Below are 23,035 nucleotides of genomic sequence, written 5' to 3'. Positions count from 1 at the left end.
TTGACACAAAATAAGCACATAAAAATACATCTTTATTATTGTGGTAAAGGTTGATTCATGCCTTGATTTAAAGTTTTTTTTTTTAAACCAGGTACGTACAGTTAATGGCAAGCCACATTTAAAAAATATTTTATATTTACAACTTGCCATAACCCATACATCGCACTAAATACAAACAACTCTTTTACAATTATCTAGGACATGCCTTAAAGGGATAGTTCAAACAATTAAGGGCTGCATGTGGCCAAAATACACAACACAGCTCTGTCACTGCACTGTAAAAAATTGCTGTAAATTTACAGCGTCTGCTACAGTGTTTTATTGTAATACTTAATTACAGTAATATGCTATAAATTTGAAATAGAGTAGTGTTCCTGTAAAAATACGGTAAATGGCTGGGAACTCTGCTGCCAGTATTTTACTGTAAATCACAGTATTTACAGTAAATTATTGTATTATTCAATTACAGTAATATGCTGTAAATTTGAAATACAGTAGTGTTCCTGTAAAAATACAGCAAATGCCTGGGAACTCTGCTGCCAGTATTTTACTGTAAATCACAGTATTTACAGTATTTTATTGTAATATTCAATTACAGTAATATGCTGTAAATTTGAAATACAGTAGTGTTCCTGTAAAAATACGGTAAATGGCTGGGAACTCTGCTGCCAGTATTTTACTGTAAATCACAGTATTTACAGTATTTTATTGTAATATTCAATTACAGTAATATGCTGTAAATTTGAAATACAGTAGTGTTCCTGTAAAAATACGGCAAATGCCTGGGAACTCTGCTGCCAGTATTTTACTGTAAAATTTACAAGAAATTGTTTACAGTGTGGGTGGGAAGAATCCCACTTCCCTTCTCCGTGAAAATACAAATGAGATGCGATAAGACTGTTGAGAGCAAATTTACAAGGCTAGAACCGGACAGTTGGTGTTCTAAGGCTGGCGTATCTATCTAGCTATTTCTAGCTATCCTGCTAACAGGAGTTCTCCTTTTTGTTTCATTTGAACTACCCCTTCAACCACATCCCACAAATTACAGGGATCAAGGCCAGCTCAGCGACAGCAGTAAGACATTCTGGATTAACAGCAGAAACCCTGGCCTTTATGACCTCCAGCAGACAGAAGACGGTGTTCTGCTTTTGCATTTATATTATTTGCATACGTTCAGGACACTGTGATGGTACCAAAATATGAAACAACAGCAGGGCTTTCGTTTACAGTGTTTAAAGTGTACAGCACATGTCCTGCTGAGAATTAATACAGATGTGCACTTAAAATCCAGTCACTTTATGCACATCCCAACATCATTGGCACCACATTCCTCTTAATTTGTTGTCTGTAGCAGAAGTGAATTTCTAAATTGGCTTGTGACAGACTGATATTAGGACCTCTGCCACTTGAAGTGTACATACCTGAGCATGGAAGGGTAACTGTTTTCCACCCAAATGAAACCATGCTGTACATTGTCTACTGTGAAACTGATCAGAGATCAGCTCATGGCTCTGTGCGGAAATTAAAATGCAGATACTGTATTACAAGATGCTGTATTACATTCTTATCACGTAAACACATTTCTTTTTTACAGGCTGTTTTCTTGAATTCCAAATTAAAGACCAGATCCTTCCTCTGCACCGTTTCTCAACACAACAGAGTAATTCCTGTGCATTTTTACAGCACTGTCCCTCAGCTGTGATTCTGTTGAGCCTCTGCTTCAACGAGCCAGTGCATGATGTCTGCGAATTCACTGTTCAGAAAGAGTTGATGAAGTTGAGGTAGGCGTTCATGAAGCCTGTAGGGTCCTCAAGCTGTGGGTAATGGCTGATGTGTTCATCCAGAACCGATACAGTCGACCTATGAACCAGTTTTCTGTGGGTAAAGCAACATGGTTTCAGTGCTTTAGCAGCAACTCGGTCTCAAGAGTGTTTTGGTAACAATTTACTGTAAGGCCACGTTCATAAGGCATCAACACAACTGAGAGGCATTGAGTTTCATTTCATTCACAAAATCTCAACAGCTGGTTTTGTGACAGAAGAATACTAAATTATATATGTACAATATGAACTAATTATATGACACACACTTAAACATTGTATGTACTTACTGGTAGAGATGAATAAACTGGGGGTATGGATTAACTGGATCTAGTGGTCCATAGATCATATGCACTGAAGGACAAGAAAAATAACCAGTCTGAGTCAACAGTAAAAGACTAGGAGCTCTTTCCCAAATAATTTTGCAATATTAATACAGTGGAACCTCTACTTACGAACTTGATCCGTTCCGTGACCCGGTTCGTAAGTGGAAAAGTTCGTTTCTCAAGTCAATTTCCCCCATTTAAAATAATGGAAAAGCAATTAATGGGTTCCAGCCCCCACCCCGAAAGTCACCCTTTTTGCACTGATATATGTTTACAACACTCTCAAATTAGTAAAAAAATACATGTAGCGTTACTAAAAATAAAAGAGAAATACAGTGGTAACAGTAATAAAAAAGAACTAAAGTTGTAAGTGGTTACACATCGCTACCTTGAAGACGTGACGACTGGCTGGAGGAGTAACACAGGCACTGGCTGTATGACGGGAGGTGGGGGGTGGGTGGAATAACGGAGAGTAGGCGGTGAATGTGGGGAGACGAAGCGTAGATACGGCTTAACTTAGCACGAATTTCAATGTCTGCTATTTACACTAATGCTAAATTGCTAAAGCTACAATGTGCTAATCTTAAAAGCTCACTCAAGTCTGGGCGCTGGGAGACTCGCCTATTGGGGTCAGTGGCCATTTCCAGCCGCCGGCTCGACGGAGGCTCGGGTTCGTTTCTAGAGTCGTGGTTCATTGGTGGAGGCAAAAAATATTCAAATGCCCGGTTCTTGGAAAGTTCATTAGTAGAGGTTCCACTGTATTTTCAAACTTCTAATTAACATTTGCACCCCCTCCAGGGTGTGTACCTGACTTGCGCCCAATGATTCCGGGTAGGCTCCGGACCCACCGCGACCCTGAATTGGATAAGTAGTTACAGACAATGACTGAATGAATGATTAACATTGGCGCCCCCTCCAGGGTGTGTTCCTGCCTTGCGCCCAATGATTCCGGGTAGGCTCAGGAAACTTTGTAGTTTCACAGTTCCAAGCTGCTTTCCGTCTGTTACTCTGCATACAATGTTCTTCAGTGCTCAGGACCACCACAGTGCAGGTATGATTTGGGTGGTGCTGCAGTGGCACTAACGTGGTGGTTGCGTGTTAGTGTGTGTTGCACTGGTAAGAGTGGATCAGACACATCAGTGCTGCTGGAGTTTAAATACGGTGTCCACGCACATAGACATGGCTAACTTGCAGATGTAAAGTCAGAGACATTAGGACACAGGATGCTGTTGGATGAATATTTCTGGTTGGTGGATTATTCTCAGACAAGGAGAGGTTTAAAAACTCCAGCAACGCTGCTGTGTCTGATCCACTCGTACCAGCACAAAATGCACTACCACACCACCACACTGAGAATGATCCACCACCACATCATACCTGCTCTGTTGGGCTCTTGTGGCAGCAACAGATGGACTACACTCTGTAAATGTGAACTACAAAGCGCTCCTATGGACAGTGAGTGGAGAAACAAGGGGGTGGTTGTTAAATTATTGCTGACTGAGGGATCTCGATGTGTGAACTGTAGTCCTGATGCATTTAATATCAAAATGATTCATGGCAGAAACGGCAGGCCAAGTTGAGCACCTCACAATTGCTTCCATGTTTAATTCCTAAGATGTATTACCCAGCAACGTCTTAGAATTATTCTCCACTACCAATTAATAGTGACCGCTAAGTAGTAGGAATGGAGCTCTGGACCCAATAACAGATCCTCAGAGTGTAAGAGTGTTAGCGCGGAAATGTGGATAGTGAACATGTCCCCAAATGCACCCTGAAAGCCCGGGGCCAGAGTGTAGATGAGGCTAATCAGCTCCTCTAAAGGTTTTCAGTGAGTTAAAGCTCTTAGCCTCAACAGACCCTTTAGCAATGAGTCACTCACCCTCCACCCCAGCTTACTGCAGAGTGGAGTTTATTCATTTTGCACGGCAAAGAGCATTACTTGAAAAAAATTAAGCATGTTACTACACTGGCCGTAGTGTCACAAGGGCAGTGACTGCAAAGTCAGACGTAAGAATGGAGGCGAACAAACACTTGCAATAACAACATCATGTAAGTTTTACTATGCACTGCCTTTCCGCTTTCATTTGAGCAACTCTTTACTGTGTTGAGGCAGCTGTGGCCTACAGGTGGTCGCTGGTTCAATCCCCGGGAGTGATAGGGAGAAAGGTGGTGGGGAGAGTGAAGGAAGAGCACTTCATCCTCCCTCAATATCCATGCCTGAGGAACAAGGCACCTGACCCCTGTCTGCTCCCAGGGCACTGTCACAGAGGGTCTTTGTGTGCTCACTGCCCCTAGTGTGTGTGTGTGTGTGTCATTGCCATGGATGTATGAAATGCAGAGGCACAGTTTTAATGTACTCTTGTGCAATGACAATAAAAGAACATTTCACCTTTGCGCATGATTTAGAGACTCACCAGGGATTAAAGTAGAGGTCAGGGCTCCCACCCATCTGTCTCTGTGCTTCAGTCTTTGGTTTATGTACTGCAGTATACTACAGAAACATGAAAGAGAAAAATAATATTAATAATAATAAACAAACACTTAATTATCATTTATATTTTCTAGATTAAAAATCCCAATCCCAAACTTGAGTTACTGATTTTAACCTAACAGCAAATCACAATGTGCGCTAGCTCCCTGGCTCCCGGCGGACCACAGGTCGCCCCCTGGCTCCCGGCGGACCACAGGTCGCCCCCTGGCTCCCGGCGGACCACAGGTCATCGCTGGACAGCTCAGTGTGTAAAAATGTTGTTATGTTAGCTAACAGACATCTACACTTTGTAGCATCACGCTGAGTGATGGAGCAGAGTGTGTGATCCCTGCCCAGAAAGAGCGAAAGCTAATTAAATAAAATGCATCAGTGTGATATCAGTGGCATCAATCTGAGAAACATACATTGCTTCTTAGAATACTGTAATAAATCTTTACAGGAGTGAATTCCAACCAACTACTGCAGCAAAACCATTTTGATTTCCCAGACTTCACCATCACCTGTCCATGACCAAGTTTCCATCGTTAAAGCGAACACCCGTCCACATATCCCAGTACTCTGCTTCAGTCGGTTGGGTGTATGGACCAAACACATCTCCAATCCTGCCAATCAGAGGAGTACATGTAAACAGACTTCTACTGTTAATGCATCACTTAAAGTGTACACCTTCATTTACACTTACCCTCTAGAAAAGAGATGGAAGTTCATAAGACGTGTGAGTAGAGGGGAAATGAAGCTAGCGTCTTTCAGGACCTTCACACAACAATAAAAGCAATGAATGGTGTGTATGCTTTTAAATATATATATATATATATGCAATTGGATGGATTGGGGTTAGAGACCTGCACTCACCTTCTGAATTAACCTTGGGTAATGCGTCTCTGGAAATATACCTTTCAACAACAACGACAACAGAGGTTAATAGTAAATAGTCATTTTCTTGTTACAGCATACAGTGGAAGAGCAGCTACTGAACTGTTAATAATGTGTGTCAGAGAATAAGAACAGACACAAATGAGTTCTGTTTTAAATGATAAGAACATACCTCCATTTGAAAGGCAGAGACTATTTATGGCCAGATGTCCAGTTCGATTGTGGTCGCTCCTGTGTGGTTAAGACTGCACGTGAGAGCCATGAAGATGGACAATAGTTATGTGCTTAGATATATCTTATATTTACGGACATTCTTCAAGCTAAATGTGCAGAACAGAACGGCTGTGGTAGTACAGGGAGCGCCACAGTTTATTAAATTTGGACTACGTTCAGTGGAAGCTGGTGTTCAAATTAAAGGCTAAGCACCAGCGAAATGAAAGTGTCAAACAAATAAATACAGTGGAATTTGAGTTCCTAACTGTGTTTATTGATAGTCAGAAAACATGTTATTTCTTACTGATTGAAGGAATAAGGTTTAAAAGACCATTGCCCCCCCCCCCAAACGGTGTTGGGAAACTCTAATAGGCGTCTTGCCTGTGACGTAGATGGTGGACAACAACTCTAGAAGCTGCACTTAATTTAATGCAAAATGATGAAAAGGTGTGTTGTTTTTGGCTGCAATCATTCAATGTACAGTGGGACATCTGTGCACAAATAGCCCAAAGATCCCAAAATATCCAGGTAATGGACTAAATTTGTCAACTTTAAATGGGCACTTTGGAAAGGACCATCCGCTCACTCCGTTATCTGTAGCTCATTTCACTGGCGCTTTTCCAACAATATGGGCATGTAAGGACACCAACGAAAGGTGTTCAAGAGCCTCTGTAACATGGAGGTAAACAGGGTAAGGACACTCACTTCGCCTGTTTTAGTTGGTGTTAGTTAACGTTAGCTTGACTCGCTAAACTCGGTGCTCAGATTATACTTGGCTACGTAGCTGCATTACGGAGGTTTATAGTGTCGGATGAATTCGAGTTCGACTTCGATCACATTTACAAGAATAACGGTACCTCTAAATTTGAGTTTAGCTTATTGCTAGGCTATTGTCATGAATAATGTTGGTTATTTAGCTAGATACTGTCATAACAGTCAGTCATAACGGTGTTTTACCGCGGCGTTGTTCAGCTGTTGTCCACCAGTGACGTCACGGTCGCGTTCAAGAATTTCCGTAGCGAGCTCGGGTTTTTCCGTCAATTTAATAAAATTGTCAGTTTTAAAGCAAATTAAGCTGCTATTTTCATTTTAATTCATACTTATATCTGTCAGTAACTACAATAATGTGGAATATTCATGGAGGTCCATTAAGTGGTGCTTAGCTTTTAATGTCACGAGTTATGTAATCAGCTTACCTGTAAAGTAGCTCTAGTGCTACAGTATCCCCATAATCATGGGACAAGAGGTTGACCTTCTGATCGTTGAGGCCCAGGTGAGAGATCAAGGCTTCTACCACACTCGCCTGCTCAAAGATGGAGTACCGATGTGGCCTCTGCAATACAGTAGAATAAGAGGTCAAGGCCTGATTCTGATTGAGCCTGAGCCCACTACAAATATGAGTAGAATTAATAATTAAGAAGAACGTTTATGGGTAAACGCTTACAGGTTTATCAGAGAAGCCAAACCCAAGGAAGTCCAGGGCAATGACTCTGTTAAACCGCTGATTCAGAGCCTCCCAGATCTACAAAAAAATAAAAAATAAATAAATAATTCACATAGTTTCCTTTCAGAGTCTTTACAACTGTCGTAGTACAGAACTGAAAATGCAGCTCAATGAAGTGCTAATATCATTGAGAATATAGGGTTAATGTTCATACACTGCGTTTAGGGAGTCTGTCAGTCTTGGTACGTCAGGGGTGGTCTCCGCCACAGCAGAATACACACTGTAACCCTGGTTGTGTCAGTACTGAACATGCACTGACTTAATCCGCTCATTATTCCTTAAATAATACGTTATAATAATTATTTACATGCCGTTTACATTGTATGAGTTATTAATGGTGATCTAGAGAGGAGTTAAAAACTGTATGATGTGAACAGGTAAAATGCAAATACCACAGTACTTTATTAGGGACTTTGGTATCTATGGTAGGGCTGTACCATATCGTATCGTGCACAATAATATCGCAATTTTGTTTCAAACTATAAAAAAAAAAATCAGTATTGTGATATTCTGACTTGTTTACGTAACAACTTCATGCAGTTACAGGTAACATGGCGTACATTCATTACGTGAGTCATTTATGCTCAGTGAAGTACGGTGGATATTTGCTCTGCGTTCAAAGATTTGACACAGGACTTTCAGTCGTATGGAGGTGGTTTGGAAATAAAATATCAATAATATATATCTATTTTATACAACGTCAGAACCTTGGTGAGTTACGGTTGTTTACAAAATAAGCAAATGCTTAAACATTTATTTGTTGTTCCTTTTGGATGTTTGAAATTGTTAGATTTGTACAAAAATAAAATGTTATGTATAATAATTTAAATAAGAAATTAAATATAATATTGGGCGGCACGATGGCGCAGCAAGTAGGTGTTGCAGTCAGACAGCTCCAGGGACCTGGAGGTCGTGGGTTCAATTCCCATTCCGGGTGACTGTCTGTGAGGAGTGTGGTGTGTTCTCCCCGTTTCTGTGTGGGTTTCCTCCGGGTGACTGTCTGTGAGGAGTGTGGTGTGTTCTCCCCGTGTCTGTGTGGGTTTCCTCCGGGTGACCGTCTGTGAGGAGTGTGGTGTGTTCTCCCCGTGTCTGTGTGGGTTTCCTCCGGGTGACTGTCTGTGAGGAGTGTGGTGTGTTCTCTCTGTGTCTGCGTGGGTTTCCTCCGGGTGACTGTCTGTGAGGAGTGTGGTGTGTTCTCCCTGTGTGTGCGTGGGTTTCCTCCAAGTGACTGTCTGTGAGGAGTGTGGTGTGTTCTCACTGTGTCTGCGTGGGTTTCCTCCGGGTGACTGTCTGTGAGGAGTGTGGTGTGTTCTCCCTGTGTGTGCGTGGGTTTCCTCCAAGTGACTGTCTGTGAGGAGTGTGGTTTGTTCTCACTGTGTCTGCGTGGGTTTCCTCCGGGTGACTGTCTGTGAGGAGTGTGGTGTGTTCTCCCTGTGTCCGTGTGGGTTTCCTCCCACAGTCCAAAAACACACGTTGGTAGGTGGATTGGCGACTCAAAAGTGTCCGTAGGTGTGAGTGAATGTGTGTGTTGCCCTGTGAAGGACTGGCGCCCCCTCCAGGGTGTATTCCCGCCTTGCGCCCAATGATTCCAGGTAGGCTCTGGACCCACCGCGACCCTGAACTGGATAAGGGTTACAGATAATGAATGAATGAATGAATAATTTCAAATAAATATAACATTAATTTTGTTGCAATAGTGTATTAAGGAAATTAATGAAAGTAGTTTTCAGTGTTTTTTCCTATCGCCAAGAATATCATTATCGCAAAGATACCGTGATATTATTTTAGAGCCATATCGCCCACTCCTAATCTATGGAGTCCCCCATGACTATAAAGGGATAACTGTATATTGCGGTTACGGATGCCTTCAAAAGGGACCAATGGAACTGCAAGCATTGGACAGAACCAATGTGTAAGACTTCAGTAGCCACCCTGCAGCCGACTAAATACTGGGAGCCCCTGTTTATTAAAAACGCTGCAAGCCAACTCACCTTGTACCAGTCATAGCTTGAGGTGGGAAAACCATGAAGCAGCAGCACCACATCTGAGCTCCCCACAGCCCCAGACGAATCTGACAATTACAGAAAGGCAGATGTTAATACAATTTCATTTACAGTGGCACTGGCTATTCATAATTACATCAATAAATAAGTTTCAGATCTTGAATTACTGAAATATTTAAGCATATATATGTGTATTTTACATAAATAAAAATAAATTATACTAATACAGAAGCCTTCAAAATAAATGTAACCAACTTAAAAAGCAGGGATGTCTAGTCTTATCCACAGAGATGGTGTCTGCAGATTTTCAAATTAGCAGGAGCTTATTGAGTCTACTGGATTATCCAATTGGTCTCAGTCTTCAAGGAAGTAATGATGTGTGCTCCTTTGTGTGTGTGTGTGAGAGAGAGAGAGAGAGAGAGCTGGGCTCTGTCTGTAAACCAGAGAAAAACTAGAATAATGACATTTCAGAAGAGGTCTAAAAATCAGGGGAACTACAATTTTACAATAAACAACACCAACATTGAACACACTAAAACATACACGTATCTGGGGATAACCCTCAGCTCCACGGGAGGTTTCGACTCGGCTGTGAAGGAGCTCAGAGAGAAGGCCAGAAGGGCTCTATTTTCCATCAAAAAGTCCATTAATTTCGAGATACCAATTCCAATCTGGCTGAAACTGTTCAGATCGGTTATTGAACCTATTGCTCTGTACGGCAGTGAGGTGTGGGGACCCCTAACACAGAGCAGTTTTACGAATTGGGACAAACATCCCATTGAAACCCTGCACATGGAATTCTGCAAAAGTATCCTTCATGTGCAGAGAAAGGCCCCCAATAACGGCTGCAGGGCCGAACTAGGGCAGTACCCCCTCCTCATAGCCATTCAGAAAAGAGCTCTGAACTTCTGGAGGCATCTAAAATCCAGCGACCCCCAGTCACTGCACTACAAAGCTCTGTCCAATCAGGAGCTGCACATTGATGGGAGTCCCCTCAGCCAGCTGGTCCTGACCCTCGGTGACCTACAACCCAATGACATCACCAAGTCCAAACATCCTCACCACACACTCACTCAGAAAATCAGACCCCAGCACATCATCATCCAACAACAAAACAATTATCTCACACATTGGACTCACACCATACAACAACAACATAAACTACAGAGCTACTCAGCCCTAAACAGGGACTACACACTGGCCAAATACCTCACAACCATCAGGGAGAGGTCACTGAGGAAGACACTGACCATGTACAGACTCAGTGAGCACAGTCTGGCCGTGGAGACCGGCCGTCACAGACAGAACTGGGTCCCCAGAGAGGACAGACTGTGCTCTCACTGTGAGCTCTCGGTGGTGGAGACAGAGCTGCACTTCCTGACCCAATGCCCCAAGTATGAGTCCGTCAGAAGCAGGTTCTACCAGAGAGCGAGTCGAGTCTGTCCTGAGTTCCTGCTCCTCACTGATACAGAGAAGCTCCAGTATGTACTGGGAGAGAAGGAGGAGCTGATCCCACACGCAGCCAAATATGTGACAGACTGCCACAACCTGAGGGACAACCAGTGTGGTCAGTCAACAGTGGAACTATTTATTACTGATTATTACTGATTATTAATGATCATTACAGATTATTAAACATCTATATTGTCTCCATGCTCTTATTTTCCTTTTCTTATTTGATTATCATTAATCTTGTAAATATCATTTCCTGTTGTTGTAATTGTATCTGTATCTATATGTTTATGTATTTTCTGTAATATGCTTTAGCAACAGTGTATTGTATTACATTCATGCCAATAAAGCACTGCTGAACTGAATTGAACTGAACTGAGAGAGAGAGTCAGTGTGTGTGAGAGAGAGAGAGAGAGAGAGTCAGTGTGTGTGTGAGAGAGAGAGAGAGAGAGTCAGTGTGTGTGAGAGAGAGAGAGAGAGAGTCAGTGTGTGTGAGAGAGAGAGAGAGAGAGAGTCAGTGTGTGTGAGAGAGAGAGAGAGAGAGAGTCAGTGTGTGTGAGAGAGAGAGAGAGAGAGTCAGTGTGTGTGAGAGAGAGAGAGTCAGTGTGTGTGTGTGAGAGAGAGAGAGAGTCAGTGTGTGTGTGTGTGTGAGAGAGAGAGTCAGTGTGTGTGTGTGTGAGAGAGAGAGAGTCAGTGTGTGTGTGAGAGAGAGTGAGTGAATGAGTGTGAGAGTGTGTGTGTGTGAGAGAGAGAGAGAGAGAGAGAGAGAGAGAGAGAGAGTGAGTGAGACTAACTGTAGATTTGATGGCAATCAGCTAATGAGAGCATCAGTGAGATCAGTTATTGACAAATGAATAGTAACACAAACACCACTCCAACTAGCTGGATGGTGCTCCATCACTCCAGAGGACACTGTCTCACTGCTCCACAGCCCAGCGGGCAGGGGTCAATTATACCCCTGTATCCGACACTTGGGCACGGCTGTCATGTGCAGCTGCTCCACTCGTGTGTTCACTCATGACATAACTGACCTCTGTAAAAGATGTTGTTTCCTCTGAAGTTGAAGAACTGTCCTGAGGAGTGCCAGGTTTTCAGGGCAGGCGAGAACTGAGGCTGGGGAATGTGCAGATACACAGCCAGCAGAGGAACACACAGCAGGGCCACATGGAGCCACCACTCTCTCCCCATGCTGCACTCCACTGCACTCTATACACAGACACACACCAATCAGCCATAACATAACAACCTCCTCCTTGTGCCTACACTCACTGTCCATTCGCTTCACTGACCTCACTGGACCCTATTTGTAATTCCAAATTTTTTCCAAAAGTTTTCACCCCATTCAAAGCTCCAAAGAGCAGGTGTGATTTGGTGGTGGGGCAATTTCAGCGCTGCAATGACACTGATGTAGTGGTGGCGTGTTAGTGTTTGCTGTGCTGGTGCGAGCGGATCAGACACAGCAGTGCTGCTGGAGTTTATAAACACTGTGTTCACACATTGTCAACTCTATTAGTTTACCACCATGTAGACCCAGACAGCGAGCATATATCGGTCCACTGGCATAAAACCAGGCTGGCACACCACTGACTGCAGAGCACCGCTGGTCCACCATCGGACCACTCAAGATTACCGTCCTGTAGAGTAATTTTTAATCTCCTCAAACAGATTTTAAATTCAAAGAGACTTTTATTCTGGAAAACAAACTAATGCAAATATTTTTTAAAAAATTGTAAATTGGACTCTGAATTTGTCTAAAATTCTGTTAAATCACCAGCGGTCCGCCCAGAAAACACTGTGCAAAACACTAGTGGACGTCCAACTTTGACCTCAGTGGGACAACAGTGGTCCGCCGTCTCCTTGCTCTCAGGGAACGTGAAGTCAGAGACAGTAGCTCACCCTGTAGTTACACTGCCTGCTGGATATTTCTGGCTGGTGGCTTTAAAAACTCCAGCAGCACTGCTGTGTCTGATCCACTCTACACCAGCACAACACACACTAACACACCACCACCACGTCAGTGTCACTGCAGCGCTGAGAATGATCCACCACCACATCACACCTGCTTTGTGGTGGACTTGTGGAGGTCCTGAGCCTTGAAGAACAGTAACAGACTGACTAATCTGTAATTGTAGAACTGCTAAGTGCTCCTGTGTGAGCTGAGAGAACGGACAGTGAGAGCAGAAACACGGAGATGGTCATAATGTTATGAGTGAGAACCACTTTACCCACCTGCTGCTTACCTGTGACAGAACTACAGACAGAAAAGAGGACTTTCGCATTTTAAACTGAGGAAGACAGGCTTATTTATCAGTATCTACACAGACTCTGAGCAGATTAGAAGAGATTAGATTAGCTACAATGATAGTGAAGCCCAAGTTGTTTCCTCATTCGCCACCTCCCTATTCGAATTCCCCGTTCCACCTTAAATGGTGCAGTAGTTACATTTTTTCGCCTGGTTCCAGAACGTAACCGCTGCACTATTTAAGGTGGAACGGGGAATTCGAATAGGGAGGTGGCGAATGGCGATAAAACTTCAGATTTCTGTCTTAACAGAGAGTCTTAAATGATCAATACCTACAGCTGAGTTTTTGCGACTCATTCCCCGCCTTTCTCCCCGTGTTTTGGTCAGTCTTTGTCGCCCAGTTCTGCCGGACTCCGGCTGTCCGGCGCGGAGAGTTTATAAATGAAAGCCCCGCCTCCCCGCTCCTGAGTCGGGGTCTCTCCCCGTGTGACAGCCGCTGAAAGCTCAGAGTCTGTGGTCGAGTTTAATCCGAAGCTGTTCACCTGGAGTTCTCATCGAGTCTTACATACAAAGCGCAAACAGGCCCCCTGTCGGAGGGGACGGTGAATTACATTTATGAGAAGAGGACTTTTATTTTGTCTGGGAACACACAGCAGTTTAGCTAGATAGCATTAGCCTAAAATTTAGGACTCTCCAACGTAAATTTCCTAAAGCTCTCTTCCTTTAGGACACGTTAGAAGAATACCACGCAATCTTATCTTAGTTAGTTACTGTGGTTTTCTCAGTTTAACCAGATAACATAAGCCAAAAGTCAATTTTGATTAATGCTAAAAAGCCCAGTGACCTCCTTTATTTGGGGTTAAGTGGGAAATCCTGATGAGAAATTGATGAAAACTCAGAAATTTCCAATCCTTCATGGAAAACCACCAGACACTTAAGCTTAAAGTTGAAGCATTTTCCAATAGGAATGTTTTAAAGCTGTTTTTATATTGGATCAGCTCAGTTACCTGGCTAACTTATTGTCCAATTATGTCCCTCAGCTCTCTGGTAATTTTTTTTTTTTGCCTACATAACAATAATACCCCAGTGGCCTGTGATTTTAGATGCGTTTGATGTATTTAGATGTATTTGATGGAATCTAATAGTCATGCATTTAACATTAAAGCAGTTTCCATTAAAAAGAAAAAGTCACCAGGTTTAAATACCAATGGATATAATACATTTTATCAATTACATTTGTGGTGTACATACTGAACATCTTTTCATCATTAAATAAAATAAGCATTCAAAAACCACGCTCTGCCTTTCTTCTTGTCAATTGGATCAGAATCTCTTCAGTGTGAGGGATTAAATGTTTATAATTCATCCATTCATTCAATCATTTTTATTCTGTAACTTCTTCATCATGATCAGGGTCAGGGTGAGTCCAGAACCCACCTGGAGCAGGCGCCAGGCCGGAAATCATCGCCCATCAAATTAAAACATTATTCAGGGGCAGTGTAAATGGATGTGAGCATGCCTTAGGTCATGGTAAACCTATAGATCCGGTCCATAATAATGTCCACGCGTTTGTGATGAGGAGTTGACAACTGCATGTGATACTCCATTGTACATAATATGTCATGCATGTTTTGCACTTCCTTCTGCAACTCTCTGCTATTGTCAAATTGCATTCTGAACTCAAACATTCACACCGTTTACTGATATCACTGAGCACTTGGTCAGAAAATCAGGTATGTTTTTATTTCCCTGCTAATAATCATCACACTCTGTTTACATGACCTACTTTTAAAGTATGAGTCACTCTTCAGGAACGATCAGCCCCACAGTGCACTGCAGTTGTTATCAGGTTCCATGTGGAAATGCATTTATATTTACAGCATTTAGAACACACACATACAAACATAAATAAATATATTAATATACATGTAATATATAAAATGTTTAGGGACTTAGGCTTATTGTTTGAAACAATCTCTGCAGCATGTTTGTTTGGTAAAACACAATTTTATGTACTTTCATAAAAGCATATTTTTTAACAATGAAATTAGGCTCATAATTAATTCAAAGGTAACACTTTAAATTACAGCCCACTAATCACTAGGTAAGTACAGAGAAAATACTGATTAAGTAAAGAGATACTAGAAATACGTGGTTATTAGTGGTATCTTACAAACATTTTAGACATGAGGCATGCCATAAGTACAGTGTGGTGTGTTCTCCCTGTGTCTGCGTGGGTTTCCTCTGGGTGACTGTCTGTGAGGAGTGTGGTGTGTTCTCCTTGTGTCTGTGTGGGTTTCCTCCGGGTGCTCCGGTTTCCTCCCACAGTCCAACCTACATATTGGTAGGTGGATTGGCGACTCAAAATGTCCGTAGGTGTGAGTGTGTGTTGCCCTGTGAAGGACTGGCGCCTCCTCCAGGGTGTATTCCCACCTTGCACCCAATGATTCCAGGTAGGCTCTGGACCCACCGCGACCCTGAACTGGATAAGGGTTACAGATAATGAATGAATGAATGACCATTGAATTAAAAGTACGACAGTTTAAGCAAGTGACAATTACTGTCATTTTTCATAAAGAAGGAATGCAACTACTATTTTGAATTCACTGCAGTTCTGAATGTAATTACAGATCCTTTTAAATGATTTACAGTGCACCTACAGAGAAGGACATGGGCAGCTGCTTTCATTACAGACACTAGCAGAGTTTCATGGTGCTTTGTACTCATTAGGTTCGGGACGTGATTTACCACAATAATCACCACCACATACTTAGGAGATATTTTACACTGTTTATTCTATGTGTATCGAGGCGTTATATGAACGTAGCTGACTAATGAGGAAATGATTAAATGAATTGTCAAATGCCCAGAAATAACCACATATTTCTAGTATCATGTCCTTTTCTTACCCAGTACTTATTTTATATTACGGCTTATTAACAGTTACTAACTCTGTACCCAGTGATTAGTGGTGTTACCGAATTGAAACTAAACCTGTAAACAGACAACTAAAACCAGGAGATTGGTTATATATAACTTACATTTAACTCTAAATTAAGAGGCATATACATCTTAAAATTAAACTGTAAAATGAATTGTAATTGCACCTATGAATGTATATCATTCTTATGAAGCACACATTTGAAAATACTGAATATTCATTAATGGAGTCAGATGCTTTAAGAACATCATTATTAAATAAGATATAAAATAAGCCCTTAATTAAATAAGAAGCATGGGAATAAAATCTGGCTAAAGCTGTTATAGAAGATGAATGAATGAATGAATGAATGAACGCACGTGACTAAAAATACTTCTAAAATTAGGACAATAATTGCTGAATTACTAACAGTAACCGCAAGATGGCAGCAAAGTTAATTTTTTGTGTGATTATTACCACTTATGTACAATCTACTAAAACGGAGACTGATTTTTCAAATACACATCTTTTAATACAGTAACAGCTGCATTTTTATATACTCTCTGTCCTTTATTAGGTCTCCCCCTGTTGTTTATTTTTAGTGTCATACCCCTGAAATATATGATAAGTATAAACATAGGTATTACAAATGGTGTTAACGTATTATTGCTATTTTAGAAACCTGCACACAACTTAATTCCCCCTCAGCAGCGGCTACAAAACACCTTCTCAGAGTATGATCAGTGAAACTGTTTTGACTTGTTAGCAGGGAAAGGCTAGTTCACTAGCTAGCATCCAGGGTTAGAGGTGCAGGCAACTGTTTGGTCGTCCTTGGGCTCTCGTCTAGCGAGCTAGTTCAGTTAAATGACTTTTCCAGGAGATGTTAGCTATGTAATTGTTTGTGACACACAGTGTATAAATCACTGGTGATTAAGGTCTGACTGCTATTAGATTGTGTATAATTATTTGCCTAGAGGACTAAACCCAGGACCCCGAAACCCTGGATCTGTACAGCAGCAATGCGACCTGCAGCACCACTATGCTGCCCGTTTAATTATGAATGCGTGTCACCCACACAAGGCATATCAGTGCTCCTATAAGATTAAGACCATGTTTATCAGAGAAATAAATATTAATTTTCCATTCAAATTGAGCTGTTGAGTTGCTGAGAGCAGACATGAAAGTGTCAAGCACTCTCGACAGCTTGGTGCAGAGATGGCGCGTCCTCTGTCCTGCCGATTCCAGAGCTGATGCTTTGCAGAGAAGTCCCCAGTTGTTAAGTGCATGAGAGATGTGACAGACCCATTTCCACACAGTCACTGTCATATTGTCTGAACCTGAGCCAACAAAGAAGAGTGCAGTGCCTACAAAAGAGACTCCACAAAATGCTCTTTCATTCATTCATTCATTCATTATCTGTAACCCTTATCCAGTTCAGGGTCGCGGTGGGTCCAGAGCCTACCTGGAATCATTGGGCGCAAGGCGGGAACACATCCTGGGGGGGGCGCCAGTCCTTCACAGGGTAACACACACATTTACTCACACCTACGGACACTTTTTGAGTCGCCAATCCACCTACCAACGTGTGTTTTTGGACTGTGGGAGGAAACTGGAGCACCCGGAGGAAACCCACACAGACACAGGGAGAACACACCACACTCCTCACAGACAGTCACCCGGAGGAAACCCACGCAGACACAAGGAGAACACACCGCACTCCTCACAGACTGTCACCCGGAGGAAACCCACGCAGACACAGGGAGAACACACCACACTCCTCACAGACAGTCACCCGGAGGAAACCCACACAGACACAGGGAGAACACATCACACTCCTCACACACAGTCACCCGGAGCGGGACTTGAACCCACAACCTCCAGGTCCCTGGAACTGTGTGACTGCAACACTACCTGCTGCACCACCGTGCCACCACAAACTACTCTATAGTGTTGTTAGTGATGTCTGACAAACAGAAGAGTACCGGTCTGGGTTGAAAAAGGATTTTCTTTTTCCTATTGTCCACAGACCGAGGACAGATAATCGCAGTAAGAGTTTTGACGGAAGAAGGACTTGCCAGGAAGGCAGGGCGGCAAACTGCTATGCTGAGCCCTGTGAGACAGCGCAGAAGAACTGTCTGTGCTCTGTTTGAACACCTAATGGAAGCAGGTGTCCTACATTTGTGAGAAGAGCACTTTGAGCTGGAACGAAACACATGAAAAGCACTATAAAAAGAAAAATCTATTCAGGTCCATTATGGTGAGTCACATACTGCAAATAAACTTGAAGGGCATCTTGAACGGCAGACTCCTCTGCCCTGGCCGTCTGTTTCCGTTTCATTAACTTGCAATCCACTGGTGCAGCTCCCCTCCCTGAGAGGATGATGAACACTATATTTCTATTCCGCTCTACAGCTGAAAGTGTTGAGTTTTTAATATAGCTTTATTTCTCTAAACTACGGTGTTGTCAAGTTTAAAGTGAGGACACGTAATCTGATAACACTTGTGAGTTTGGGATCTACCCGTAGGTACGTAATCAAACACCCAGTTCCATGCCCTGAAGCCCTTTGAGGTGAACACTCTCATTACATTACTGAAGAATGAAGAATGCTAGTTTTCAAGGCATCCTGGAAAAAGGTTGTGCATGAAATGTCACGAGATAATAGTGGAGCATGAGTAACAGCCTTCAAGAAAGTGTGACTTGATACAGACTGTCTGTGAGGAGTGTGGTGTGTTCTCCCTGTGTCTGCGTGGGTTTCCTCTGGGTGACTGTCTTTGAGGAATGTGGTGTGTTCCCCCTGTGTCTGCGTGGGTTTCCTCCGGGTGAGTGTCTGTGAGGAGTGTGGTGTGTTCCCCCTGTGTCTGCGTGGGTTTCCTCTGGGTGACTGTCTGTGAGGAGTGTGGTGTGTTCTCCCTGTGTCTGCGTGGGTTTCCTCCGGGTGAGTGTCTGTGAGGAGTGTGGTGTGTTCCCCCTGTGTCTGCGTGGGTTTCCTCTGGGTGACTGTCTGTGAGGAGTGTGGTGTGTTCTCCCTGTGTCTGTTTGGGTTTCCTCCGGGTTACTGTCTGTGAGGAGTGTGGTGTGTTCTCCCTGTGTCTGCGTGGGTTTCCTCTGGGTGACTGTCTTTGAGGAATGTGGTGTGTTCTCCCTGTGTCTGCGTGGGTTTCCTCTGGGTGACTGTCTTTGAGGAATGTGGTGTGTTCCCCCTGTGTCTGCGTGGGTTTCCTCCGGGTGAGTGTCTGTGAGGAGTGTGGTGTGTTCCCCCTGTGTCTGCGTGGGTTTCCTCTGGGTGACTGTCTGTGAGGAGTGTGGTGTGTTCTCCCTGTGTCTGTTTGGGTTTCCTCTGGGTGACTGTCTGTGAGGAGTGTGGTGTGTTCTCCCTGTGTCTGTTTGGGTTTCCTCCGGGTGACTGTCTGTGAGGAGTGTGGTGTGTTCTCCCTGTGTCTGCGTGGGTTTCCTCCGGGTGACTGTCTGTGAGGAGTGTAGTGTGTTCTGCCTGTGTCTGCGTGGGTTTCCTTTGGGAGACTGTGAGGAGTGTGGTGTGTTCTCCCTGTGTCTGCGTGGGTTTCCTCCGGGTGACTGTCTGTGAGGAGTTTGGTGTGTTCTCCCTGTGTTTGCGTGGGTTTCCTCCGGGTGACTGTCTGTGAGGAGTGTGGTGTGTTCCCCCTGTGTCTGCGTGGGTTTCCTCTGGGTGACTGTCTGTGAGGAGTGTGGTGTGTTCTCCCTGTGCCTGTTTGGGTTTCCTCTGGGTTGCTGTCTGTGAGGAGTGTGGTGTGTTCTCCCTGTGTTTGTGTGGGTTTCCTCCGGGTGACTGTCTGTGAGGAGTGTGGTGTGTTCTCCCTGTGTCTGCGTGGGTTTCCTCCGGGTGACTGTCTGTGAGGGGTGTGGTGTGTTCTCCCTGTGTCTGTTTGGGTTTCCTCTGGGTGACTGTCTGTGAGGAGTGTGGTGTGTTCCCACTCTGTCTGCGTGGGTTTCCTCCGGGTGACTGTCTGTGAGGAGTGTAGTGTGTTCTGCCTGTGTCTGCGTCGGTTTCCTCCGGGTGATTGTGAGGAGTGTGGTGTGTTCTCCCTGTGTCTGCGTGGGTTTCCTCCGGGTGACTGTCTGTGAGGAGTGTGGTGTGTTCTCCCTGTGTCTGTTTGGGTTTCCTCCGGGTTACTGTCTGTGAGGAGTGTGGTGTGTTCTCCCTGTGTTTGCGTGGGTTTCCTCCGGGTGACTGTCTGTGAGGAGTGTGGTGTGTTCTCCCTGTGTCTGTTTGGGTTTCCTCCGGGTGACTGTCTGTGAGGAGTGTGGTGTGTTCCCCCTCTGTCTGCGTGGGTTTCCTCTGGGTGACTGTCTGTGAGGAGTGTAGTGTGTTCTGCCTGTGTCTGCGTGGGTTTCCTTTGGGAGACTGTGAGGAGTGTGGTGTGTTCTCCCTGTGTCTGCGTGGGTTTCCTCCGGGTGACTGTCTGTGAGGAGTGTGGTGTGTTCTCCCTGTGTCTGTTTGGGTTTCCTCCGGGTTACTGTCTGTGAGGAGTGTGGTGTGTTCTCCCTGTGTTTGCGTGGGTTTCCTCCGGGTGACTGTCTGTGAGGAGTGTGGTGTGTTCCCCCTGTGTCTGCGTGGGTTTCCTCTGGGTGACTGTCTGTGAGGAGTGTGGTGTGTTCTCCCTGTGTCTGCGTGGGTTTCCTCCGGGTGACTGTCTGTGAGGAGTGTGGTGTGTTCTCCCTGTGTCTGTTTGGGTTTCCTCCGGGTTACTGTCTGTGAGGAGTGTGGTGTGTTCTCCCTGTGTTTGCGTGGGTTTCCTCCGGGTGACTGTCTGTGAGGAGTGTGGTGTGTTCTCCCTGTGTCTGCGTGGGTTTCCTCCGGGTGACTGTCTGTGAGGAGTGTGGTGTGTTCTCCCTGTGTCTGTGTGGGTTTCCTCCGGGTGACTGTGAGGAGTGTGGTGTGTTCTCCCTGTGTCTGCGTGGGTTTCCTCCGGGTGACTGTCTCCAGGGTGTGTTCCCACCTTGCGCCCAATGATTCCAGGTAGGCTGTGGATCCACAGTGACTCTGAACTGGATGAGCGCTTACAGACCATGAATGAATTAAATAATTAATAAATGACAAATGTCATTTTAACTGTTTTGCCATTTTTACCATAAAATGATGAAAGAGTGGGTGTTTGATGTTTTGATTTGGATTCAAATGACGTCACACAAAACCCTTTAAAACGAATTGGTGCACTTAATATTTTAGTGCGGCTGTGTGTCAAACTAGAACCACTGCATTGCCTCTGCACTGAGTGACAGAAGCGCTGAGGCCTGGTAAAAGGAATGCCCTGAGCAGCTGCCACACATGGGGACTACTGCCGTGGGGCACTGCTTGACGAAAGTGCTGCCAATGTGGCTTGTATAGTTTGAGTAATACGCAAGGCCAAAGCATGCTGTGCATACCGCGAGTCATTGTCAACCAACAAGGCACAGCTGGCAGCTGATGAGTGAAATTTAAAAAAGCGCCAACAGAGACAGGAGCCGGAAACAGAGCTGTCAATCTGCCGCTGCTGGGAGCCAGGTTACTTTTAAGAGAACGATGCACCATTAGAGATTTCTTTGAGTGGCTGATGATACATTTGACACAGTGAAAGGTGTGTGTGTGCTCGGTCGGACACTGTCCAAAGTGTGTTTAACTCTTCTGTGCCTCAGATGAGAGAGTAAAACGCATAACAGATAGTCATATGTGTGAAATTGTGCAGCAGGGGTTCAGTTGTCAGCGTCCTGTGCACTCAGCACAAAATGAGGGACGCTCATTAAACCCAAGCCATAGGATGGAAGTGCTTATGCATGAGGTGACAGTGAGGGTAACGTAGCCAAAGGCAGCGATGCTACAGACACACATCTCATCTCTCAGCCCATTGACTAACACTTACAGGGAGCTATCTCACATTCACACCTCCCACAGGGCACACGGGCACGTGTCAAGGTCCGGGAAATGTTAAACGGTAAGCGGTCGGCTCCCACGGTCGACGTGTTGGATGCAGAGAAACGTTCAGGCTCAAACGACTTTGATAAGGTCCAAATGATTATAGCCAGATGATTTATCCCTAAATGGCACGACTTGCGAGAGTCTCCTGGTCACAGCAGTGTGCCTTATCTACCTCATCGATGTCTGAGGGCAGTGGAGATAAGTCGACTCTAGCCTAAACCCACTGAAGGGCAGCTATGTGTCCCAGCAAATGTGCACAGCAGCCTGCTGATTATGGAGCTGCACTGACACGTGGAGAGATGTTGGTTTATTTGTAGCATCAGAGGTTTCTTCACAATTACAGAAGACAAAAAAAAAACTGCCCCAGTTACGTATTTGGACATTTTTCAAATTGGGAATAGCCTTCATCTCCAAAGAATCCTTGCAATGTCATGATGTACATGGTCCATACACTCCCACTCACAGGGATAGTCCCCCCACATCACTCTAACTCAAACTCTACAGACTATCGAACCTAGAATTAAGACCCAGTAAGAGTTGAGACTGAAATAGTAAATATCTGACTGGAAAAAAAAAATCAACTCAATTAAACCAACACCAGTCAGATGAGGTATTTTTGCCCCTGAGCTCTCCCTATAGTTGCAGAGTGGAATTAACATTTGCAGCACTGTTCTACCCTTCAAGTGACACAGTGCAGTTTCCACAGTGCTGAACCCGGAGTAGCAACAACAGGGTCTTTATTTTCCCTATTACAGCCCAGTGGAGCATCACAATGATTTTGAAACTGTAATTTTAACGTATATTTCTACCCAGTGTTTCTTTAATAGTTAATCAATGTTCACAGGGGCAGCACGGTGGTGCAGTCAAACAGCTCCTGGGACCTGGAGGTTGTGGGTTCGATTCCCGCTCCGGGTGACTGTCTGTGAGGAGTGTGGTGTGTTCTCCCTGTGTCTGCGTGGGTTTCCTCCGGGTGACTGTCTGTGAGGAGTGTGGTGTGTTCTCTCTGTGTCTGCGTGGGTTTCCTCCGGGTGACTGTCTGTGAGGAGTGTGGTGTGTTCTCAGTGTCTGTGTGGGTTTCCTCTGGGTGACTGTGTGTAAGGAGTGTGGTGTGTTCTCCCTGTGTCTGCGTGGGTTTCCTCCAGGAGACTGTCTGTGAGGAGTGTGGCGCGTTTTCCCTGTGTCTGCGTGGGTTTCCTCCGGGTGACTGTCTGTGAAGAGTGTGGTGTGCTCTCTCTGTGTCTGCGTGGGTTTCCTCTGG

General features: G+C 44.4%; 1 protein-coding gene across 3 annotated transcripts; it reads right to left on the bottom strand.

Moving 5' to 3' along the window:
* Window positions 1-19: 19 nt before the first annotated feature.
* Window positions 20-13,498, bottom strand: mest (mesoderm specific transcript). 3 transcript variants are annotated; one of them, XM_066667808.1, is made up of 12 exons: window positions 13,257-13,498; window positions 11,714-11,888; window positions 9,219-9,298; window positions 7,168-7,245; window positions 6,920-7,056; window positions 5,683-5,741; window positions 5,490-5,530; window positions 5,320-5,390; window positions 5,138-5,239; window positions 4,561-4,637; window positions 2,111-2,174; window positions 20-1,875 (listed from the first exon to the last, which is right to left on the bottom strand). In XM_066667808.1, exons 2-12 carry the CDS (start codon window positions 11,868-11,870, stop codon window positions 1,758-1,760), a joined length of 984 nt encoding a protein of 327 aa, XP_066523905.1. In that variant the 5' UTR covers window positions 11,871-11,888; window positions 13,257-13,498; the 3' UTR covers window positions 20-1,757. The 3 variants fall into 3 exon arrangements, with proteins under 3 accessions (XP_066523905.1, XP_066523904.1, XP_066523903.1); XM_066667807.1 differs by having other exon boundaries at window positions 13,261-13,498; XM_066667806.1 differs by lacking the exon at window positions 13,257-13,498 and adding an exon at window positions 12,923-13,051.
* Between the last annotated feature and the right edge of the window lie 9,537 nt (window positions 13,499-23,035).

This window comes from Hoplias malabaricus, chromosome 4, assembly GCF_029633855.1.
Source record: "Hoplias malabaricus isolate fHopMal1 chromosome 4, fHopMal1.hap1, whole genome shotgun sequence".
NCBI lineage: Eukaryota > Metazoa > Chordata > Actinopteri > Characiformes > Erythrinidae > Hoplias > Hoplias malabaricus.
The sequence above is the reverse complement of the archived record's forward strand: the minus strand, read 5'-3'. Positions and strand labels throughout refer to the sequence as shown.